Source organism: Myripristis murdjan, chromosome 15 (assembly GCF_902150065.1).
Source record: "Myripristis murdjan chromosome 15, fMyrMur1.1, whole genome shotgun sequence".
In the NCBI taxonomy this organism is placed as follows: Eukaryota; Metazoa; Chordata; class Actinopteri; order Holocentriformes; family Holocentridae; genus Myripristis; species Myripristis murdjan.
Genome location: NC_043994.1, coordinates 3,863,137 through 3,886,695, shown reverse-complemented (window position 1 = coordinate 3,886,695; position 23,559 = coordinate 3,863,137). Strand labels below are relative to the sequence as shown.

The window sequence follows — 23,559 nt, the reverse complement described above, 5'->3', positions numbered from 1 at the left end:
TGTATTATATTATAAGTATTATGATTATGTATTTATATTTAATTGCAAGACAATTACTATAAAATTGCTGATAAAATTGTAAATAAATAAAAACAATAAGTGAGTTTTGTTCAAGGGGTGAAATAAAACCTTTCAAAATAAAAGCCCATCCACAGACTCTTTGGTTTCAGGAGCCCTTTTCTCCTCTTGCTCATGTAAATAATTTTCAGAAACTGAACGTAATCCTGCTGATGTGACTTCAGTGCACATTGTGTACATACATGCTACAAATGTACATATTTGTTCTCACTGTGTTATCAAATTCCTGTGTTATGGGTTCAAAATAGTTTGGTATCCATCTAATAATTGTTCAACTTTCACCTTATTTCTCACAGTCATGATTTCATTTGGACATTTTTTATTTATTTCAGTCATTTCTTTGCCCCATTTCAGGTTAAATTTTTTTAGAGGTTTCATGCAGCTAAAATGTTGAAATGGCAGTTTGTGTTATATTTAAAAGATCCTGTTTGCTCTATTCTTATTGAGATTTTCTTCGCTGGATCCTATTATTGTTTGCAGTCTTATTGTGTCTCTATCCTCTCCCCACTCCTTCTCCCGCTCCATCTCTCTGTTTTAATTGGAGCTGGTGTAAATAGCTTTAGTGGAGTTGTTGCAGGAGGATCATCCATCTAGTTTTATTACTCAGTGACGTTGCTGCTGCTCTATTTGTCACCGGCCTCGTTCCCTGATAACAGACATTTGTCACCGTCCTCTGCTCCCCTGTTATAATGCCATCAGCGCCAGTGACAGCCACTTGGCAAGGGACACTGGGACACACACACACACACACACACACACACACTGAGAGAGGGAGAAAGAGAGAGAAAGGCTTGTATTACCACAGGGACACACACTGCAATAAAGATCCACAGAATGCTTATTAGGGACAGAGGCACTGCCATTAATTACAACGCTGTGATGTGTGAGGTGGTGCTGTGTGTATATGTGTACGTGTGTGTGTGTGCGTGCGTGTGCGTGCTAGTGTGTCAGAGACAGTGACATAAAGATCGACAGACAAATAGATAGACGAGGTGCACAGTGCTGCATTACAAAGAGACTATGATCACATTAGCAGTATGGATGAACTTTTCTGAAGGCAAATATCCTTAAATATACTGCATTTCTAGCTCTCCGTTCACTTGGCAAAACAGCTCCCAAAATAAGACTTTTAGCACATAAACAGATACCAACACAGCAGATTATGTCAAGAAAAAAAAAAAAGCAACAAGACCTGGTACCCATTTTTTAAGGAAATTAAACAGCTGTTTTCTTGTTATTTTTACACTAATGTATATCCTTGGTTCAGTATACACACACACTAGTAAGAGCTTACAAATGGTTTGATGTCACAGCCCCGAGACAGATATAAACTAGGGCCACAGAACTTCATATAGAATGTATTCCTGTTGTCGATTAAGTATAATTTGTATAACTGTGCAAAAAGAGATAATAGCAGTGGGAATGAAACCTATAGACATTCTCATAAATTCCACTCTCAACCCTCCAGAGTGACCCCTAGTGGCTCCAAGACCTGACTTGACTGCAGTGAGCCATCAGTTTCGACTCAACAGGGCCGAGAGGATTATTTCTGTGTTGACCACCAGAGGTCAGAATGACGTTTGGTGTGAGCTGGAAGGCGTGCAAATCTGTATGTGTGTGTGTGTGTGTGAGAGAGAGAGGGTTAACTATTCCAAAAATGCAAATGACAAGTCATGACAACATTCACAAAGATATCAATATTATTTAATTCATATGGCTACCCTAAGCACAGTTCAAATATGGTTATATTACTATATATCGCATGAGAACAAACTTTGTTTTTTTCTGTTTGTACAAAACACACTTAGCTAAACCCTGTTCCAAAAATGGACAGACAAGTCTGAAAAGTACTGAGAACACTGATGCAGTCTTCAACCTGACTGCATATTAACAAAGGTGCTGGTATAGGGAATTAATTACAAATGGAACAATATAAACAAGTGCTATAATTTTTTTTTCATATAACATGGATTATGTACAAATAAATGCATAAATACAGGGAATTATTTGCACATTATTGTTTTTTTGTTGTTGTTGTTGCTCTTTAGAAAAGATAAAAAAATTGATTATATTTCAGTGGTTAATGTCCTCACATTCATCCTTCTACACTCACAGCCACTCTTCCTCAAATAGGCATTCAGCAGTTTACAACTATGGACACGGGTATGGACTCTATCAGCCCTTATTATGAATGCTAATGAGTTGGAAATTGTTATGTGCTGTTCTGACATCAAGTTTTAAAGCACAGGGAATGAGAAAGCTGTGCAGAACTAGTGGACAACTAATGGAAATGTATAAAGAAATAATTTGATAATTTGAGCCTGTCTTAAACCATACCATTGAAATGTATATGGGGATATTATGAGTTTAATATTTTTTTTTGTATTTTTTAGAGAATGTGTTTCAAATTGGTTTTATACTACCCCAAAACACAACTCAGAAGTACTGCTGCTCGCTCCAGCATTGAGTTCAGCCTGGTGGTAGCTTGGTGGCTTGCAGCTAATGGTGTCAGTGTCACATGTTTCAGTGAGGAATCCTACAAAACCCAACATGGCATTTTCAGTTGTGTCACAAAAAGACATTGCCAACCAACCTTCCCCACTGTGATAAGTTTGTGGTGAAAAATAAAAATTACAAAGCTTAAAATGCAAAATGTCAAACCCCTTCAGGAACAAACTTCATCCCCTTATGCCATGAAATTTGGCATGTGTCATTTATGACCACAGATTCTAGATCAGAGGTCTTATTCTAGGACACTTTGTGGCTCTAGCTTTGATAAAGCTCCCCTATTTCCTTGGACCTGCAGTTTTACCACAATTTTTGGGTTTCTGTTTCAACTTACATTTACCCTGTGGAATATGTTTCCCCAAGGAAAGGATAAGGGCAAAAATAAGTGGTTGGCAAAATATGGAGCTCTCAGGGGCACTATTCAATTATGACATTGAAGACTTCACTGGGACCATTACCAAGTTATACTTTTCTCTTCAAATTCAGATGCATAACTTGAGAGATCAATGAGACGACCATGGGTGAGTCTGTTTAGTCCCCTATTTTTCTACAATCAGTATGGACCTTCTCCCAGGCTTTTTACTCTGTATGTAGGCAAAAGTCTGGGAACAAGGTTCATGTGGCTCCAAGTAGGCCAGACATTCTATATTTTAAATGGGTTGCTAATCTCTAAAACGACTATCTATCTATTCAGTATGAAGTGTGAGCTGAAATGCTCAAAAAGCGCTGTCCGTTAGCAATCATGTGGCATGTGTAGTAAATCCAGACAAAAAAAAATCAGTCTTTACTGACCTCAGCCTGACATAATTCCATTGGGCAAACCAAGCTTGAGTAGGATGGCTTGAGATTCACACAAAAAAGGTTAAGAATTTGCCAATAAAATAACTGCTGATGGCAATTGCTAACTGCCATCAGCCATCAGAACCTGAGCCTAACCCAAGTGAAAAATCCAGCTTGACCCAACCTAAGCCCACTGGGTCCAGGTGGGTGCTGTTGACTTAACGCTTATATGTCAAGGATGTAAGGAGCACTATTGATTGAACTGTTCACCGGGAGAACCTGAATCTTTGTTAAGGTACAGAAGAAGAGCTGTCAAACTCCAGTGAACCATGCTCCAGGGTGCCATAGCCATTCATCTTCCTTAGCTTCAGCTGATCCACATGGGCCAGACCCTGGGTCTCTGGGATGGCCTCCTTCTTGGCGAACATCCGGCTGATTTCCATGAATGTCTTGTTCTTTGTCTCAGGAATGACAAAGTAGACGTAGACAGCCACGGACAGACAGACGGTGGAAAACACCAGGTAGCAGTAGGACCCTGCTGACATCTGATAGGTGGATGTGGGGTGAATGGGGGGGGGATAGGAGAGGCAATGGATTGGGGGATGGATGGGACATTAAAGTTAGTCTGAGACTGGAGATTACAAATAGATGTCTGCCATCATTGTGCTCTCTGTGCCCACAGTGGTGTGCATACAGAGGGTTTAAGGGTGATGGAACACGGCCTTGGGGGTCCATATTGGAGTTTCGCAGCTCTCTTGGCACCACTGGCTATGAACAGCTGACATGTCTCTAAAAGATAACTCGGCCGCCTCAGCAGAATTCAGAGGAGGTTATTTCTGTACTTTTTGACTGCTAGATAATGGTTAGCTCGGTAATCTGGCAAAACATTTAGGCTTTTTGGTCAGCAAACTATCTTTTTCTTGTGGTTAAACATGCCATTTTCACACTAGATATACTACTAGTAAACATTAAATGTGACAACTACTTAATTTATAAAGTTACTTTTAAATTAGCCTGTAGGACTGGTTATCTAGCTAACAAAGCCCCCAAAACTGACAGGTAGGTAAATGAAAGTGAAGGAAATTCATGCTGTTGGAGCTAAAAGCATAGCAGAAATAAGGAGGCCAAGGGTTGCTTTGAAACAGATAACATCTCTAATTATGTGCGGAAAATGTTTTGGTGTGGCAAAAACATTTAGAAAAGACAAAGAGTCTTCACCTGTAGGAAGGGGAAGACGAAGCCCACGGTGAAGTTGGACATCCAGTTGAGTGATCCTCCTACAATGTAGGCTGCTGGACGGTGAGACTGCTTAAACAGCTCAGCTGTGATCAGGAAGGGAACGCCCGCTGGAACGAGCACAAACCAGGGAGATGTCATGCTGCACACACACACACACACACACACACACACACCCTATCTCGTTTTGTGTTTTGTTCATTTGTTTATAGAACCAAAAACGTATTTGCTGAGTTATGATAGCTTTACGATGGCTCATGAACCCTGTACAGAACTCATCGAGTAGTTTCAAACATGCATATCCAGTGGGAAGATGGTCTCATCTTTCTCAAAACTTGAAAAGATCACTTTTGATTACACATGGTTTTCATCTGACAGCTTTCAGGTGGTTACTGTATTTTGGATCCATAACAATTCACTGTACTCACTGGCAATTAAAATCTTAGATCAGCTTACAAAACAAATACACAAATGCACACAGTTGCACAACATGCCTGTATTTTAAATCACTCAGTGGCTTGTGGTCACGGTGAAAAATAAGCCACACATTATGTTACTCTAACTCTAATAGCCCTATCAGTGAATATAACCAAAGGCAGCATTAGCTGGTCAAACGCATGCATTTTCAATACAGTGAGATAGAGGAATAACATTTTTCTACTGATGAGTGTTTATGTCTACAATATATTATTCATGCTGATTTGATTATTCATGTTCATTCATCATCTTTCTGACCAATAGGGCACGGGAAATGCTAATTAGAGACAAAAAGAGCCAGCCAATCCAGTGTGGGCCCCGGCAGCATGTGGGTGGGAGACTCATACATCTTAGGGTGCATATTATTAAGCCATATCTCCCTTATTTGTCTCTCTTACAGAGGATATACAGCCAAACCACTCTGAATTTCTCATCATGCATAATTGCTCACAATAAAATAACTCGCCATATTTATCACTTGTGGTGTTATATGTTACAGAAAAGTATCAACGAAATATCTAAAATGTACCATCAGTGAATACCATTCACATTGAAACAGAATACCGTATGTATGTGTTAGGAAAGTCAGATCAGCTTTCCTTACCATGTTCTGTCACAGAGCAACAAATCAGAGAATAGCCCTGTTAAAACCAGCTGAAAATCCTGAGCAGCCCAAGGGAATACATTTTGATATTTTTCAGTTCACTGGTATCGCCCTTTATGAACTTACCTAGTCTGACCTCTAGAGAGCACCATTTTATCACACAAAGCAATCTGGGTTACAGCACCATGAGAGCCAGTAGTACCAGCTGAGACCCTCGAGTCAGTGTAGTGCACCAGCAAAGTTTATTCTAGTGTGAATTCTATCTTTAATTACATATCATCAGAAACTGAGTAGGAAAAGTCAAATAATAATCTATGGCTCTGCTTTGTGGTTGATTGCAGGTTGCAATTAATACTCTAAGTTTCAGCTCAAAGCTAAAACTTAGAGTATTATAGAGTATAGATTATCATTATTATTATTATTATTATTATTATTATTATTATTAGAGCACAGAGTACTATAATTATGTTATTTTAGAGTGAAAATAGTCTATTGTAATCATCCTTGTGAATACCACAGGGTTGCCTAAACCTTATGACTCGAAGACCATAGGTTTAGGGAAGACCAAGAGGCAACAGGTCAAAAAGTGAAAGAAATTTAAAAAAATTTCTCTCTTAGATATTAGATATCGCTTTGATCCAATGTCATCATGCAGTTCTGTTTTGTACTGTAAATGAATCTAAAATTTTCTTCTCAGATAGAATCATAGTGAATTAATGATTCAATGTGGCCTGGAATAGGAATAAGAGGTACATGAAGAATACATGAATGTATTACCATCGAAACACTCTCTGGAACTTGTAAAACAACATACCTGGACCAATGCAGAAGCCAGCTATGATGCCAACCACACAGCCGACACTGATATAGCGCATAAATGATATATGAACCTGCAGAGAGGAGAAACGGTGAGAATGAGTCAAACAAAACAGGGGACAACGCGTATTTATTTAAAATTTTGTTTATCCAGGTAAAGTCCACTGAGCTTCATGCTCTTTTAGAGCAAAACATCCTGCTTTACCTCACCAGGCTGCTTCTCTAACCTCTGGGCTTCTACCTACCGCTAATCTCAGAGTGAGGCAAGGATAGCATACACACACACACACACACACACACACACACACCTGTAGAATGAGTGCAAATGTGATCCCAGCACAGCAGATGCCCATTATGGTGAAGCCCCCGATGATGAGAGGCCTCCTGCCCAGCTTCTCTATGGTGAAACACTACAGGAGGGGACAGTCGCAGCTCATATCACACAGTGTTAAATAATAATAATACCTTATTATTTATAGAGCGCTTTTCAAGCAAAAAGCACAAAGTGCTCAACAATGACAAAAGGATACACACTTTATATGCAAGATCTTATGAAAAACAGAGCATTGCTCCTAATGAAATTTTCTTTATTGAAATAAAGGTCTTGAAGGGCAGAATGGAATGAAGTGAAGAGAAAGGAAATTAAGAGAGACTCAAACCGATGAAAAGACAGGCATCACATGGATATCTAACTTGTAAGCTCACCCCAATGAGTCCAGCAACGATTTCGATGATTCCTGTGCCAGCTGTGGTGTACTGTATCTCTGGTGCTGGGATACCTGCATTCTCAAAGATGTCATTGGTGTAGAACCAGATCTGTGATGGGAAAACAAGAACACTTTCAGGTCCAAGAACTGAAACCCTTAAAGACTCACTGAAGTATTTCAGTTGCACTTGGCTGATCAGAGAGACAGGGGAGCTTGAACAGCAGTTTTAAAGGCAAATTTGCCACTGGTGGATCAAATCATCCTGGCTTTAAAAGAGCAATCTGTGTAAAATTTGATTTTATGGCAATGATATGTTGATAGAAGGTTAAAAAAGGATGAAGAGGGACAACAGCCCAAATATGATTTGTTACATATGGATTAAAATGTAGTTCCTAAGTTTAATTAATGAAACTCTTTCCATTCAAACCATTGTTTGACCACTCAGGGGAGTTTTACATCAAAAAATTTCATTGCAAATATAATAGAGTATCTGAAAAGACTGTTAATATGAGATTAAAACTATTTACTAAAAAATAAAGTACACTGCTTTGTAGCAAAATTTCAAGGTATAATCCCAGGTCCTCTTGTAGCCAAGTTTCTCAGCTTTATTTTTTTCCCTAATTGTTTCCTATCCTTCTGTTCCACTGTGGCATTATTAATGTTATTATTTTTTTCAAGAAACACAATTTCAGCATCAACACTTCAGTTCATTGTAAATTTGCTCGTTAGCATTGACTTCCTAACAGTGGATTTGCAATTCCAACCAATATCTCCTACAAATTTCATCAGCTGTTGCCCAAAAGAAGATGACTTCCAACCTAGTCGCCAAAGGGTGCATTACATTACGTGAGAATCTTGTAGTCAAAGCTTACTAGTTATAAAATACCTACAAGTGGTTTTTAGGGTAGCTGAAGAGTAAAACTTTTTTGAAACTTTTTTTTTCCCCACAATGAGATTTGCCTGGAGAAGAATAATAGTGGAGTAAAATTCAAAACGTGGAGGCATACGTGTAAGACCTGAGGGCTGCACAGGTGGCAACACCACAGAGAGGCAGCGGACATCCGCTCACATTCAATTCAATTCAATTTGAGGCTTTAGGGGACGCAACACAAGACAGGAGGGGTATTAACTGGAGATAGCAGACGGTGGCGGTTAAAAGACCAGGTAGATGAATACACAGACAGACACATGGCTGGCATAAACTCTCTCTCTCTCTCTTTCACACACACACACACACACACACACATACACACAAATATGCACACAGACACACTATCCTGCCGTGCTCCTGGAGGTGTGCCAAGGCTTGCCAACTGTCACATCCACTTAGGCCTAAAGATCACCTCAGGCATCTGCCTCATCATAGTCATCATCATCATCATCATCATCATCATCATCATCATCACCACCGTTAATACAATATGTACTGTTCTCACTACAGACATCACTGTTATCTTCATCATCATCGCCCTCGTTATCATCATCATCATCATCACCACTGTCACTGTTCTCATAATCATTAACCTTGTTGTCATTATCAAGTAGAATCATCCTCATCCTCACTGTTACCGTTACAGTATCATCCTTGTTGTTCTCAGCATCAGCATCATCACTACTGCTGTTTTCACTGCCATCATCACCATCGTCATCCTTGTCATCATCATCATCATCATTGGTCTTACTTTCAGCATGGTTCAGCACTGGCCCACTTTGTTTAGGCAGAGCTAATTAGCAGCTAAAAATACAGCCTGGAGAAGGGCGCGCTAATGAGTTCAGCTCCACCGCTTACAGTGTGCACTTTCTGGCCCAGGCGCCCCGGTAATCATTTGAATAATTAATGAATCTCCAGGGCATAATTCAAAGAAGGGATTTGGCTAATTGTATCGGTGGAAAAATGATGACACCAGCTTTTGGGTTTATTCACAGGACCACGCGAGGCTTATAAAACAATGAGGGATCATTTAGGCCTGTTTTCATTTCAGTGTCTTTGTCTAATAAGCTAGATCAATCAGACGAGGGAGCTAGAAAACTGACGGGGGTGGGTGGAGGAGTGGCAAGGGTGGACAACAGGGGTGAAAAAGTGAGAGGAGGGAGATGTAAAATTAAATGTTCCGACTTGAAATGTTGGGGGAGTGGAAATGCAAAGAGGAGGAATTGACTTTAACCATCTGACTCTGTTTAATCAAGGAGGCTTAGCCAGTTTGTGCTGCGCTCCACTGTAGCCTGAAGACTCCATTTACCAGATACTATTTGGCACGGCACATCAGACGCTTAGTGAGCAAACAGTTTAAGAATGAGGCATTAAGAGATAGAATATGATTGCTTACACACTGTTTTATACCTCACACCTGCTAAACCTTCAAACCCCCTTTGGCCAGTGACTGGGTTATACAGGGGGAATATTTGGTGGCTCGTGTTGGGGATACTGAGGGAAGCTGATTTGCTGTCTGTTCGCTATGAATTACTTTTCTAAATTGTTAGTCATGTAGTTGTTTTTCAATGCACTTCAGCATACTTATAGACACTTTGTTCATCTGTATGGCTTTCTGCAGCCCTAGCAAAGTAAACAAGACACATATTTTGCACATCTTGCCCACATGCTGTAAATTTATTCTTCCCCTTCTTCATATACTCATCTTCTCACTTGCAACATACTGAATACGTAAACATTATATGTGACATAGTTATGTGATACTTTTTTTATAATTATTATTTGTCACAGTATACCCAACTGTTGCTATTTTGACATTATGCATACATACAGCCATAGATTTAATTTTTTTCACTCTTACAGGCCTATGTTATACCTTCTAGTGTTGCAAGTGTCAGTTGGCTCATGTTTTAACATTTTCCTAATTTGCTCCATTTTTCTGATTTTCTCTTTTCTCTGCCATATCATCTTACTACTTGCTGTTGCAATGAGCCAACTCCAAAATCCTATAATGTTACTTTTTTCTTTACTCATACTTCTTTATTGCGACTTCCTCATAAAACTCTAATGACTTTAAAAAATGAAGTATTCATAGCATCCTTACAGCATCGATGCCAGACAGCTGCATGCCCATGTTGATGACCACCACGCTGAGCACCTGCCAACGGACTGTGTCGTCTAGCAACAGTCGCCACACCGACAGCGTCTCCACGGACGACAGGGAACGCTGCTCCTCCTGCATCTCCTCGATCTCGGCCTGGATGTTACACTTGGCCCTGTACCACTTCAGAGCTAAAAAGGGAAAAATGAGACATTAGGACGGTTGGAAAGAATAAGTTAGAATAAGAAAAAGCAAGTGCAGTGACTCTATTAGTGATGCAGAGGTAAATAAAAAGGTAAGCAAACTATGATCATATGGCAAACAACCAGCTACGGTATACAAGGAAAAGTCAGCTATATTTCCATACTATAGATATGTCAATTCTTGTGCCCCACCTGAAAAGGCCCTATCCTCACAACATAGCATAGTGCTTATGACACAGTGGTACTGTGAGTATACTCTATGTCATATGCATTTATATTGTGCTAAAAAGGTGGTTAAAGTAAAATAAAAAAGATTGGCAAAGTGAACCTTCCACTATATCCCCTCTCACTAGGCCTACATATTAGTGGAGATAATTATATCTACTATTTACAATGAAACAGTCATTGTGGGCTTCATCCAATAGACACATACGTAAGGGATACACAGAGGCAATACCTCATTACTTTTAACATGATACTGACTAGTTTGACAGTAGCATTGACAGTGTAATACAGCAATGTGATCAAAGAATTTAGTCGTCATCAAAATGTTGCACACCTTTGGCGGAGTGGACTTTTAGTTCTACAAACATTTCTTGGAGACAGAGCTGCACTGACAGAATCTCACTGGTTGAGTTAATCCTATAGTGGGCGAAGCCAAAGAACTACAGCTTTTTGAGCTAACTGGAAAGGGAATGGTAAAGAGGGAAATCTGCGTGGAAATTACTTCTCTTTTTTATAATACAGGCTAACTAGCTGACATAGGAAGCTTCATTCGGCTGGAATGTATTTTTAAGCTTTCCAAGAATGCTGTGCTTCATAATATTAGCTTCATCCTCCCTCACCGAGCTTCAGTGAAATGTTTCTTAGCCAAGGAAAAAAAAGATTCTTTGGCTCCACCCACTGAAGTTTGACTCCACCAATGAGACAGCAGCTCTCTATGCAAGTCCATGCAAAATGAATGGTGTGTAAAATATTTGTCTTTGAACTATGTCCATGGTAATATTGACCCTTGACGCATTTGATTACTGATTTCTTATTCACCTACAGACTGTAGTATGTGCAGTGTAAACACTAGAGTGTGTTCTTGAAGCCCAGTGACTCACCATCCATATAATATTTGCCAGCAAAATATTTTTCATCAAGTCATTAATACACTAAAATAAATTTGAGTGAACTTGAGAGAACTTGAGTTTTGCCATTTGGATTGGGAAATGTTCCAAAGAGCCATGAAATGACGATAACACTACCTCTTTGTATGGTAGTGCTAAAACACTGACCTGTGATGGTGGCATGGACGTTGTGCTTCTCAATCAGCAGGTACCTGGGGCTTTCTGGGAACCATGGCAACAGCATCAGCTGGATGAATGTGGGTACCACCACCAGAGACAGGAAGAGGGGCCAGTGCTCCTCCTGTCACCATTACAACAGCAGTATTAAAACACTGGGAGTTTAGTCTCTTTAGTTCATTATAATCCTTAAGCCTTATGTTAAAAATCAGATCTACTCCTGTCCAGTGTGCTCCACTTCTGATGTGATTAATATGATGCAGTTTGATTGACCTCATATTACTGTAGGCCTGATCAACACTACACTGGTTGTGCATCAGGAGCCTTTTGCACAGACTGATACAAATACAACATTTTGATCAGATTCCACACGGATATGCATCAGCTTTTTTTTCTGACCATTTTCTCATTCTTACTCTCTTGTTCTACAATGGACTGTTTTAGTGTCTTGTAGTCAAAATGCAGTTTCACAGGCTTTCCACCCTATAAAAGTCTTGGGAGAACACTAAACGTGGGGGAGATAATAATCAAAGTTTTGGAAAATGATTACTGACACAAAATATTACATAAACTTCCTCTGACATCAATGAAGCATCTATTTATCAATTTATCCATCTATTGGTTATGGGTAGTTTCTACCCAATAACATTAGAATCTGCCATCAGTAAACCCATATCAGTGTAACCCTAATCAGGACCAATCCAGGCCAGCCATACAGAAGTGGCCCTATTCCTTTTGGCATTATGAGGCACACAATCCTCAAGCAAAGAGCAATGTAAACTACTATATGTCATACAACAAGATGAAGTCATAACCATGACCTCTTACAAACCTATTTACAGAATAATTTCTAGACTGTGTGTGTTTTCAGGGGCTGGTGCTGTAGAATACCTTTCCGAGAAGCTCATGTAAGCCGAGGATTTGTGCAGCAAAGACTCCAGTGCCGATGAAGATGCTCGGCACGAGACCCAGGAAACCTCGCAGGTTCTTAGGAGCGATCTCACCCAGGTACATGGGCACGACACTCAGAGAGATGCCTGCACAACACAGCATAGAGCGGGATCAGGGTGCAGAATGCAGAAACTTACTGGAACTAGACAGATGGGACTCATACCTGCATACCTCTGCCAATGCTATGCAGTTCTCAAGAGATGTGATTTCCATGTCTCATGGTTGACCAAATTAAATTTTGCCATTTTTTACTTTCATGCTTTAAGTAAAAGTAATGTTTTCTGTTGAATAAATTCAAACATTAAACAGTTATGTGCGTGTGGCTGATTTAGGGAGAATTTCTGTTGCTGGAGTTTTGCACCTTTTTGTGATACTCTACATCCACCAACACACTTGCTCTTGGCCAGTCAGCGTGAATGGTTACTTAGCTCTTCCTTGTTCCATGAAAAAACGTTCCACAAAGTTTGTGAGTCCATTTGGAAGTTATGTGATAGGCCACACCCACTATCATGCCACATTTTGTTCAATTGGTGTAATCAGCTCTTTCTTGCCACCTGACTAAGCTTTCCACAAAATGTTGTGGAAAAAAAATCACCAAAAACAGTTAATCAACTCTGTCTTGGCCCATGACCAAAATTTACACAAAGCTTGGTGCAAATCCTTTCATAACGTTTTGACACATCCTGCGAACAAACACATGGACAAATAGAAAATAGACAAACAGATGGAATGAGGTGAAAACATAGACCCTGTCCAAATCTGCTGGCGTAGGTGATAAAAGGTGTGTGTGTACCTGAGTGGATGCCTGTGATGAAGCGGCCAAAGATGACCATCTCAGGTGAGCCACAGATCCTGCTGAAGCCCATGAGTGAGCCAGCGATAAATACCAGCACTGTCGTGTTCACCACTGTGCCTTTCCTGGGCACACACACACAGCCATACGCACACATACGCACACACACACACACACACACACACACACACACACACACACACACACAAGGCCGAGATTATGAATATACATAAAAACATATGAAGCAGAGGTTTATGAAACAGCAAGGACAATGCCAATATACTGGTCTGTGGACAGATAGCAGTAACCCTGCCCCCCCACTGATATACACACAATCAAAATGATAGGCATGTAAGCCTGTATAAGTCCTGATTAGCCATAAAATGCTAACACGGCTCATAAGGGCAGTCATAAGCTGTGATTAGCCATAAAACACTGCTGTGTGGAGAAACTGATCAGCCCGTAAATGGGATTGTAAATCCCTCGCTTTTCATTTGCATGTAAATGTCCGGCAAAGTTCTGTGAAATTGTGCAGATGAATGGAGCCTTCAGATGGAGCTGATCTGCAGCGATTACAACAGAAGTTTTTATTCTGCAGCTGTGCACTTTAAAAAGTGGTGCACTTTTGAAGGGCAGAGGGGACGAGGCTAGTGCACTTTGAAGGGCGGCAAGCACCAGGAGGGGGAAAGAGGTTATTGCTGAGGTCTGAGTACAGAGGACAGAGGTGTGATTGATAGAAGGGGCTGATCTAATGCATTCCGTGCCAATGTAAGTGTGTTTGTGTGTGAGTGTGTGTGTTTGTGTGTGTGTGTATAAGAGTATGTTTCTGCTTTTGACCATGTACCCACTCCTTGCTTCCGGATCTTGTGTTACCGCTATCTCTCACAACTGCATATGAATCAGTTCATACTTATATTCCAGCATAAGCATGAGTGTCATTTTCAAACTCTTCTTTTCTGCTACTTGTTTGTCGGTGTGTGTTAGTTGAGTGTGTTCAGGCAGCTTTGGCGGCAGTGGCCACAGGTCCAGATGCTGCTGAGTGTCTCTTAGGCTGGCATTGCCAACTGGCCACTATCCACCCTCATGGCCAGACTGTATAGGATGGTTATGGAGTAGGGTGGCAGGACAAAGCAGAGCCAATGTCCAAATTCAGCTCTGAGGTCAACCAAGGACCTTTCATTTGCTTCACACACCAGTTGAAAGGAGCACTAGGGGATTCCCAGTGAAATTTCTTCACAATCTGAGTCTCAGTGCTGCCCTCACCAGTGAGGCCAATCACGTTCTTGATACCAGTATTCCATCACGTAGAGCAGTAAGATGACTATTTAGAACAGAGATTCAACATACACATCTAATTAAGAGCTGGTACAGCCCCATGCTAGCTCCTGGGATTATAGTTCTGCTTTGTTATTTACTTTGGGCTAGACTTTTTAGCCTTCACAGCTGTAATGCATACAAATGCTGGTACAGTGATAGTATCTCATAATTATGAGATAAGTATCTCATAATTTCGACTTAGTATCTTATGAAAGTATCTCATAATTTCGACTTAGTATCTCATAATTATAAGATAGTATCTCATAATTATGAGATAAGTATCGCATAATTTCGACTTAGTATCTCATAATTATGCGATAGTATCTCGTAATTATGACTTAGCATGTCATAATTATGAGATAAGTATCTCATAATTATGACTTAATATCTCATAAGTATGACTTAAGATGTGATTCTGTCCTGGATGTAGCCAGGCCATGTGTGAAATACATTTCAGTAATCTGAATATCACTGATTTATTGATGGGTCAGTATTCATAAGCATTAACATTCATCTTGAAATGTTTGACTTCAACCATCAGTTGTCGATCCATAGTTAGATGATTTTCCAGCTTTCAAAATGCAGTGCTAAGACTGTGCTAAGACCCAATGTCACGGCATTGGGCAGAAAAATGATCCAGATGCCAGCTTTCCCTGTCAGTATAAACTCAGGTCATTGGGACAGTAATGGGTACATAAATGTGGAGCCTGTACCTGAAAAGAATATGCATGTGAGAAAGGGTGCTTAAAGCTGAAGCCAAAGGGTGTAATTAGGTATAATAGGCAGGATCTCATCCTAATACGATTTACCACTACAGATCACCAGTGCTGTGAAGAGATCAATGGGGCATATACACGTGAGGTCGTTCTTTACTGAAAGCTGCTTCCTCCCAACAGGCTGAAGCGCCAAAGGAGAAAGATGAGGCAGAGGTCAAAGTAGACTGCCCCCTTCCCCAGCATGAGATGATAGTATCTCATAATTATGAGCTACTAAGTCATAATTATGAGATACTATCTCATAATCATGAGCTACTAAGTCGAAATTATGAGATACTAACTCATAATTATGACTTAGTAGCTCATAATTATGAGATAAGTATCTCATAATTATGACTTAATATCTCATAATTTTGACTTGGTATCTCATAATTATGAGATACTATGTAATAATTATGAGATACTATCTCATAATTATGACTTTTTTTTGTGGAGGAAATGGGCTTCCTTAGAAACTAACAGAATTTACAACAAAAACTATTTCTTCCTCTAATTTTAATGCACTTTAGTTTCATGGGTACAAGATTTCCTGATTAGAAACATATTTGTGATGTGTCAGAAACAAGAGTAATCCATGACAGAATCCATTTCCCCCTAAACATAATTAAGAATGCAGTTTAGCTGTATGGGAGCTTATTTTTTCAGACACAGGGCTGGAAAGTGTGTGTGTGTGTGTACATTTTACCTGCCGAAGCGGGTGACCAGCATGCCCACGATGAGGGAGCCCAGCAGACCTCCGATGGCAAAGACAGACACGGTGAGCGAATACATGAGCGTCAAAGTCTCTCCATTGAGTCCTGTGCCATTTCGACTCACCACCGTCCTATTGTAGAAGTCCTTTATGTACTAAGGGAGGGAAGGAGCGAGGGAGATGTGATGTAGGGAGATTCAGGGAAAGACAGGGGAGGCAGAGAGGTTTTTATGTGGGAGACAAACAAGAGAGGGTGACATGATACCATGGGATTGCAACAGTAGAAGACTGTGGTTGTGCTGGGCAGCACCGAGGTCTGAAAGTATGTATTAAACTCTCTGAGTGTGAAGCAGGCTGCTCATGGCCACAGCCTGGAGCTCAGCTGAAATTCAGTAGAAGGCAGTTTCACAGCCAAAAGCTTGTCTCAGTGCGTCATGTGACCAAGTCATCCCAGTTTCACAAGACCAATATGCTGCTCTCTCTTTCGCTCTTTTTTCTCACTCTGACATTTTCAACTCACAGCCTAATCAAATTCCCAAGTTGTGTCTTTTTTGACCTCAGCTTCCTAATCAGTGTACCACGAGATGGCACGGGTTGGACCAGCATCCTCCCAGCCCATCAGGACTGACAGACATCCATCCCGTTACTCCACATACAGTTATCTTATGCATATGAAAGCACTTTACCTTAATTAATTAGTTTATTTATTTATTTTGCGTATCCAGGGACAGCCAACTGTGCTTTTCACATAATTCAATATTCATAGCGAGATTCTCAGTTCAACCAATTTTCTATTGCTGGCCAGTGGAGCACAGCTTCACCCAACAGTAGCGGTTGGATGGGTATAATTGTGTGTGTGTGTGTGTGTGTGTATGTGTGTGTGTCACTTGAATCATGCTACTTGACAGAAACAATATGACAATCTACTTGTCTGTCTCAGCAGAGTGTGTATCGTTTGCTTTGTGACTGGTGAACTGTCAAAATGAATGATGACCCCTATCTCCTTATGATCCCATAAAACTGCTTTTACTTGCCTTGTTGATCAGGTATTGATATGTTTGGAAACTGTTTTGATTCAAAGAATGTAAATGATTTGATTGACCCATATTTGACAGTAAGCTACTGGATCATTCTGCATGTAGATGCTTTAATTCATTTTCCTCATTCTTTCTTCTATTTAATTCACTCTAGTGCAGTAAATGTCTTTTGTTTTATTAAGTCCCCATGAAATGGCCGCACATGATTTCTACTTCCTGTAAAAGAGAGCATCTTAAACAGTGACATCATGCTGCACTAGTGGGTCTAAACTTTCAACCGATAAAACCCTCACAAATCTGTACACTGCAAAAATTAGCTTGAAACAAGAAACAAATTTTGCCAGTGGAACAAGCAAATTTTTCCTTGTGACACAAGTGAACAAGTAAAAATTTGCTTGTTCCATTGGCAAAATTTGTTTCTTGTTTCAAGCTAATTTTCACTTGTTTCAAGTAGATTTTCACTTGAAACAAGTGAAAATTTCTGAGCTGATCATGTCTTATTTTAAGTGTAATGAGATATTTTGACTAGAAATAAGACATTTTTACTTGAAATAAGACAAATAATCTTGGTAAGATTTTGACTTTTTGCAGTGTAAACATCCTCTCTTATTCACCTGTCCCCTCAAAAAAATGTCCCATCATGTCATTGAATTAGTTAGTTAGCATCATGTCCCACCCACACTTCCTGTTTCAACAGGAACAAGATAAAATCAAGAAAGTAAAAGACATACTCATTTCATGACCGCCTTTAAATCCCTCTCACATGTTCAATATTTTTTATTTATTTATTTATTCAAATGTCATTTTGCTGGGTTGCTGAGCTTTACTGTTACTATTTGCTGCTGCAGTGACCTAATTTGTCCACAGACGTAGCATTAACTTTCCATCTTAGGTTAAATGTGTATCATAAGTTGGACTTAATAATGTGATATGGTCCCTTTTGTTCTTTTACCTCCTGTGTCAGTGAGGGACAAACTTCAGAAACCGTCCTGTAGCTGCCATGAAACATCTTAGCTCCTAGCTAGCTTGTGGTTGAGAAATGCTATCAATGCTAATTCTGCTATGGTGACATTACAGTGCTAACAGAGGATAATTATAACACGCTATACAAAGTTTTCACATCAATAACACAATGCTATGTATTCATGCTGTTTGCATTGACTTTGTATGAAGTCATGTGGTGTTAAAAACTCGCTTTGCGTTTGGTCTGAACGCACCTCAACAGCGCCACCATGGCAGCACAAGTCTCACACTGAGGGTTTGCCCTTCATTATCACAAGTGCCACTAGCTGTGTTTCTATTCCTGGTAAAATAACACATTTTCGTTTTATCTTTCTCTACAATTCAAAATTGGGTAACACTTTACAATAAGAGTACAATAAGAGTACAACAATTAACTTTAATTAATGCTGTAACATTAAGTAACAGGTAATAAACATTAAGTAACAGTTAACTAACCGTTAACTAATGTGTCTAAGAATCATGTACTAATGCTGTTCATGCTAAGGTATTAATTTATATGTTATTTAAGGGTTATTGTAGATATTATTAACATTAGTAAATGCCATAATAATCATTAACTAACAGTTAATTAACCATTACGGCATTAACTAACGTTAACTAACGTTAATTGTTGTACTCTTATTGTAAAGTGTTACCCAAAATTGCTAGACAGTTTTTGTGGCCAAAATTAATAATGGCCTATTGTCCCAAACAGGATCTTGTCCAGTGAAACGACATTGTTACTAATGAAGCCAACAGTGAGTCTTTAGCTCTACAGTTAGCAGCAAACCAGCTCCGTCATGTATGTAATTATGTAATGTACGTAATGTAATTATGTAAGGTAAAACATTGTTCCTCCAATTTGGGCAGTTTTTGCTTTACCAGTTGAAGGGTTTGGTGGGTGCTGCAATAACTGAGAAAACCAGCTAGAAAACTAATTCAAACACGAGACTCACAAGCCTTGGAGTTAAGTTTTTACAGGATGACAGTTTTTGCGGCTTGTAACAATGTCTATTATTATAATTCAACTCAACATTTTAAATGAAGAAACTCATTTTACACCATTTTTTTTACACTCTGTGCATCCACTAGGGCGAGATATTTTGGTCCTCTCCTCACTGTACAGTCATTGTCACTGGGTCAAGCTGCATTCCTTGTAATAAAGACAAGTCCTGTATGCCATCCAGCTCACATTCCTCACAACAAACAGCCCTTCACACACACACACACACACACACACACACACACACACACACACACACACACACACGTACACGCACACTTATGCACACTCCTCCTTATTTTACCCATTGTAAGTATTTTGTCTCATACCTTCAGTCTATTAAGTCAAATCCAGCTGATAATCTCTCCAGACACTCCGTTCAGTAAGAAGGCCTGTGTCTTTGTAATTTTTTGACATTTTGGCATGAAAACAGTCAAACGCAAAGACTTGGGAGTATCATCCATTGGCAGCTTCAATCCAAAAATGCTTGCATCAGCTCTCAGAAACTTATGTTGATCAAATTCCTTGGTGTGTGTGTGTGTGTGTGTGTGTGTGTCTTACCACAGCGGGAGAGTTGACCACTGCCAGGTTGTAGCCATAAAGCATGGAGCTCCCGAAGGAGGTGAGGAATGCTACCGCCAACAGAGAACCGGTCAGGTGCTACAGACAGAGAGAGAGAGAGAGAGAGAGAGAGCTCCTGTTTGAGGAAGAAAGCAACCTAGAGAGGTTTTTAAAAAAGCCTAACAAGCCTTTAAGGGTGCCACATGTAGCATTTTGAAGCATATATCATTGTCACATGCACCGTAGAAATAATTATTGTACACAAATGAGAGCATGATGGACATGACTGGTAAAATCTCTCCAGTGTTATGGTTGGCGCTGATGTTTCTCAATATTAAGACCGAATTTCACTTCCTGTTGCCCTTTCCCTTTTCTGAAGATGATAGACATGTTGGAAGTGATTTTTCATCTTCTGTTACTGCCAGAGACTTTGAAAGCTTTAACACAAAGCTTTTTTTTTTTTTTTTTTTTTTTTTTTAATAACAGAAGGAGACAGGGCTCTTGGACACCATCTTTGAAACACCCAAGCAAACGTGACCCCCATCTCTTTGAATGGAGAGTTGCCCATATCTAACTTTCCACTATATGTATTATGCATTTATTTCATAGGGCGTAACAGTGATAGGCTTGTTTACAGAAATTATGATAATTTCCCCAAATGATTGTTTCTGAAATGCTACATGTAGCACCTTTCACATGAGGGCCAGTGGAACCCATAATGAAGATACTGAGTTCAAGGGTGGGTGCTGGAGATCTTTATTCAAGAACTGTATGCAGGGAAAATATAATACACTAAGCCATGCAGATGTTTGATGCAACAAATCTTTCCAAAATCTTCATTATTACAATTTCTAAAATTGGGAGAAGTCCTAGTCCTGATTATTTTCTTCACCAGAAACCTGTCACTCCATGGAGAAAAAGAGTCTGCTGAAGTGTTCAAGTTATCAGCCAAAGCTGACAGCACTATCTTTTAAAATGTTTGTCTGACAGTCATTTTGTGGTGTCAGTTATTATTATTATTACATCTTCTTATTAGATGTCATCATGTCTTTTCAAACAGTAGAGAGCTTATTTTGGAATGAAGCTCTTAATTTGGCCCTCAGTTTCTCCTGGCTTGTTAGCATTGTTAACATTCCTCACAGCAGCTAAACCAAAGGGCATGGCTGGCTGCGAGCCACGTCACGGGAAACTGAAGGGCAGCTACACGAAAGTTTTTCCTCACAGTGACCGGTACTTGGTGAAGAAAAAAAAATAGCAATCTAAACTTCAAAATGTCAAGGTATGGCTTTAGGAGTTCAGTAAAGTGGAAAAGGCCAGTGGTAATCAGAAAAAACGGGTGAGGGATGGATAGAGGGAGGTGATGCAAAGAGATGAGTAGCTGGGGGTGTGATTTTGGCAAAAGACTTTTGGAGAGTGATGATACAATGTGAGGAGAACTGTGGGGTGTGTGCAACATACAGAGTGAATGAAAAATGCCAAACAAGGGTGTTTATCAAATGACATACACAGAAAGGGGCTCAGTACCTCGCTGACATTTGCTCTGGATGTTTCTGGGGCTACTTCTATAGGTGTTGCACATATTTCTCTCTCTCTCCATCTCTCAAATGATGAGAACACAGACACCAAAATCATACATGTGACACTGGAAGGTTATTCGGTCCGTGCTGCCTGCTAACATTGGCATACACTATACTGAGTGATAGCATGCTCTATGCTAACATCTCAGCACACATTATGTTGAGCAACAGTCTGAATTCTGACAATTTAGCATACACTGTGTTGAGTGATAGTAGACACCATGCTAACACCTTAGCATACATTATGTTGAGTAGTAATAGCCTGCATGCTAAGACTTTAGCATTCACAGTTGGGTTATAGCACATTTCATGGTAGCACCGCACTATATTGAGTGACAGTGCTCACTGCTAACTCTTTAACATACATTATGTTTCGGTATATGCTACCACTTGGGCATGCACTTTGTTGAGAAGCACATATTTCATAGACCCTTCTCCCTGCAGCCATTTTGATTTGAAATAGCAGGGTAAACACAGGTGTTACCAATGAACTCAGACTCCCTTCCGTTCTGGGTCTGGTACCTCAATTAAGGGTCAATCCAAGGCTCCTGGTATTGTTCATGTTGGCTCACTGGAATGGAACCTTAATTAATGTCATTAGTAACATTTGTTTTTACCCTGCTGGATCATGCTAAAGTGGCTGCTGTGAAAAGGATCTATTGATAGTGGGCTGAATATTAGATTATATGTCAAACTGTCTAACAACATCCAAAGACTTTGTCCATGAAGTCAAAGTTTGGTGGTTTGGATCTCCTCATCCATACTAATTAGCTTCAATTAAAGCAGTGACTTGTCAAACACCAGTCATCACATCACTCCTCTTTGTAACTGTCAAACGCTTGAGAGAAAGGCACTCATTGTCTTCATAAATGTGAGATCAGTTTAACACAGGGAGGATAGATATCACCCAGGTCAAAGCCAAACCAGCGGTCTGAAAACACAAAACTTAATTTGGATGCTAAATGGTCAGATGCACTCACTTATGCTTACACACACACACGTGAGGAAGGTTTTAGATACTGTCTTGTGACATTGACCTGTGATCTGTAGGAAACCAAACCACATTTTAAGTTCACTAAGATAACACTGACCTAGTCTGCTCAGATAAATATTATAAATGATAAGTATGATGTAAATGTAAATGTGATGACATGGGGCAGCAGGGAATCAATTTATTTCTGTTAGAGGAGGAGGGCTACCTCACACAGAAAATGTTTGGTCTCTTGAATGATGTCTGCAGTAAATGGGTCACCCATGTCATTGGCCTGCCACGCATTGTCATTATTCATTTAACATGGTATCTCATAACACTGTCATAGCCTTGACCCACAAAGCAAACATGCTAACAACAAATGTTTTTACATGCAGCCTGAAGCCCACATCTGCATCATGGGCTTCAGCATACATCAAGTGGGTATGACAGATGAGCACTCCATTTGATCTTGTAGTTTTAGTCACTGTTAAGAGCAAAGATTAAATAAAAATGGCTACAAACAAACAAGTCAGTAATCAATGCAAGTCACAAATTCAGCACCAATGCCCTCTCTAAGCCAACAGGTTTCGAGAATTAAGTCAAATAATTTTTTACATTAACCAAATAATAATGTCTTTGTCAGTCATCATTGCTTCATGTGGTCATAAGGGACTTTGCCCCGACCATGGCTGTGACCTAATTCATAAAGCAAGGCTCAACTTACCGATGTGATTTTCCCCGGCGATGAAATTAAAACCTCCTCAGCCATTTAAGAAATCTGTCATTGAGTCCCAAACACCAAAGAGTCACAAAGTTTCTCTTTAAGCTTTAAGCTGCAGAGGTTCTCATGGTTGAAGCAGCAGGCGTGGTTAAACTGGACTCGGCCCGGCGCAGGTTCAAGCAGTTGGGCCGGTTAATGTGCGGCGTGTCGGGCCTCTCCTCCACTGAGCAGCGGTGCCCCGTCCGGCCCCCACTAACAAGCCCACACAATGTCATCACATGACAAGGAGCAGCGTGACGGACTGAGAGAAAAGCCTGCTGAAATCAATTAGCTGTAAGTGAATTTACAAAGCAGAGAGAGGGCAGAGCAGAGCAGTTAGAGGTATTACTGCTTTCTGTTAGATTCTTAAGCTTTGTTATTCTCTAAA

The 23,559-nt window shown here is 40.0% G+C and overlaps 1 protein-coding gene across 1 annotated transcript; it reads right to left on the bottom strand.

The window, feature by feature from the left end:
- Positions 1 to 3,527: 3,527 nt before the first annotated feature.
- Positions 3,528 to 23,243, bottom strand: slc2a15a (solute carrier family 2 member 15a). Its single transcript, XM_030070583.1, has 12 exons — positions 23,136 to 23,243; positions 19,862 to 19,960; positions 16,253 to 16,413; positions 13,475 to 13,599; positions 12,622 to 12,767; positions 11,722 to 11,854; positions 10,242 to 10,429; positions 7,205 to 7,315; positions 6,808 to 6,909; positions 6,498 to 6,573; positions 4,585 to 4,712; positions 3,528 to 3,911 (listed from the first exon to the last, which is right to left on the bottom strand). The coding sequence occupies exons 1-12, from the start codon at positions 23,178 to 23,180 to the stop codon at positions 3,657 to 3,659; spliced, it is 1,569 nt and encodes a 522-aa protein (XP_029926443.1). The 5' UTR covers positions 23,181 to 23,243; the 3' UTR covers positions 3,528 to 3,656.
- Positions 23,244 to 23,559: the final 316 nt, after the last annotated feature.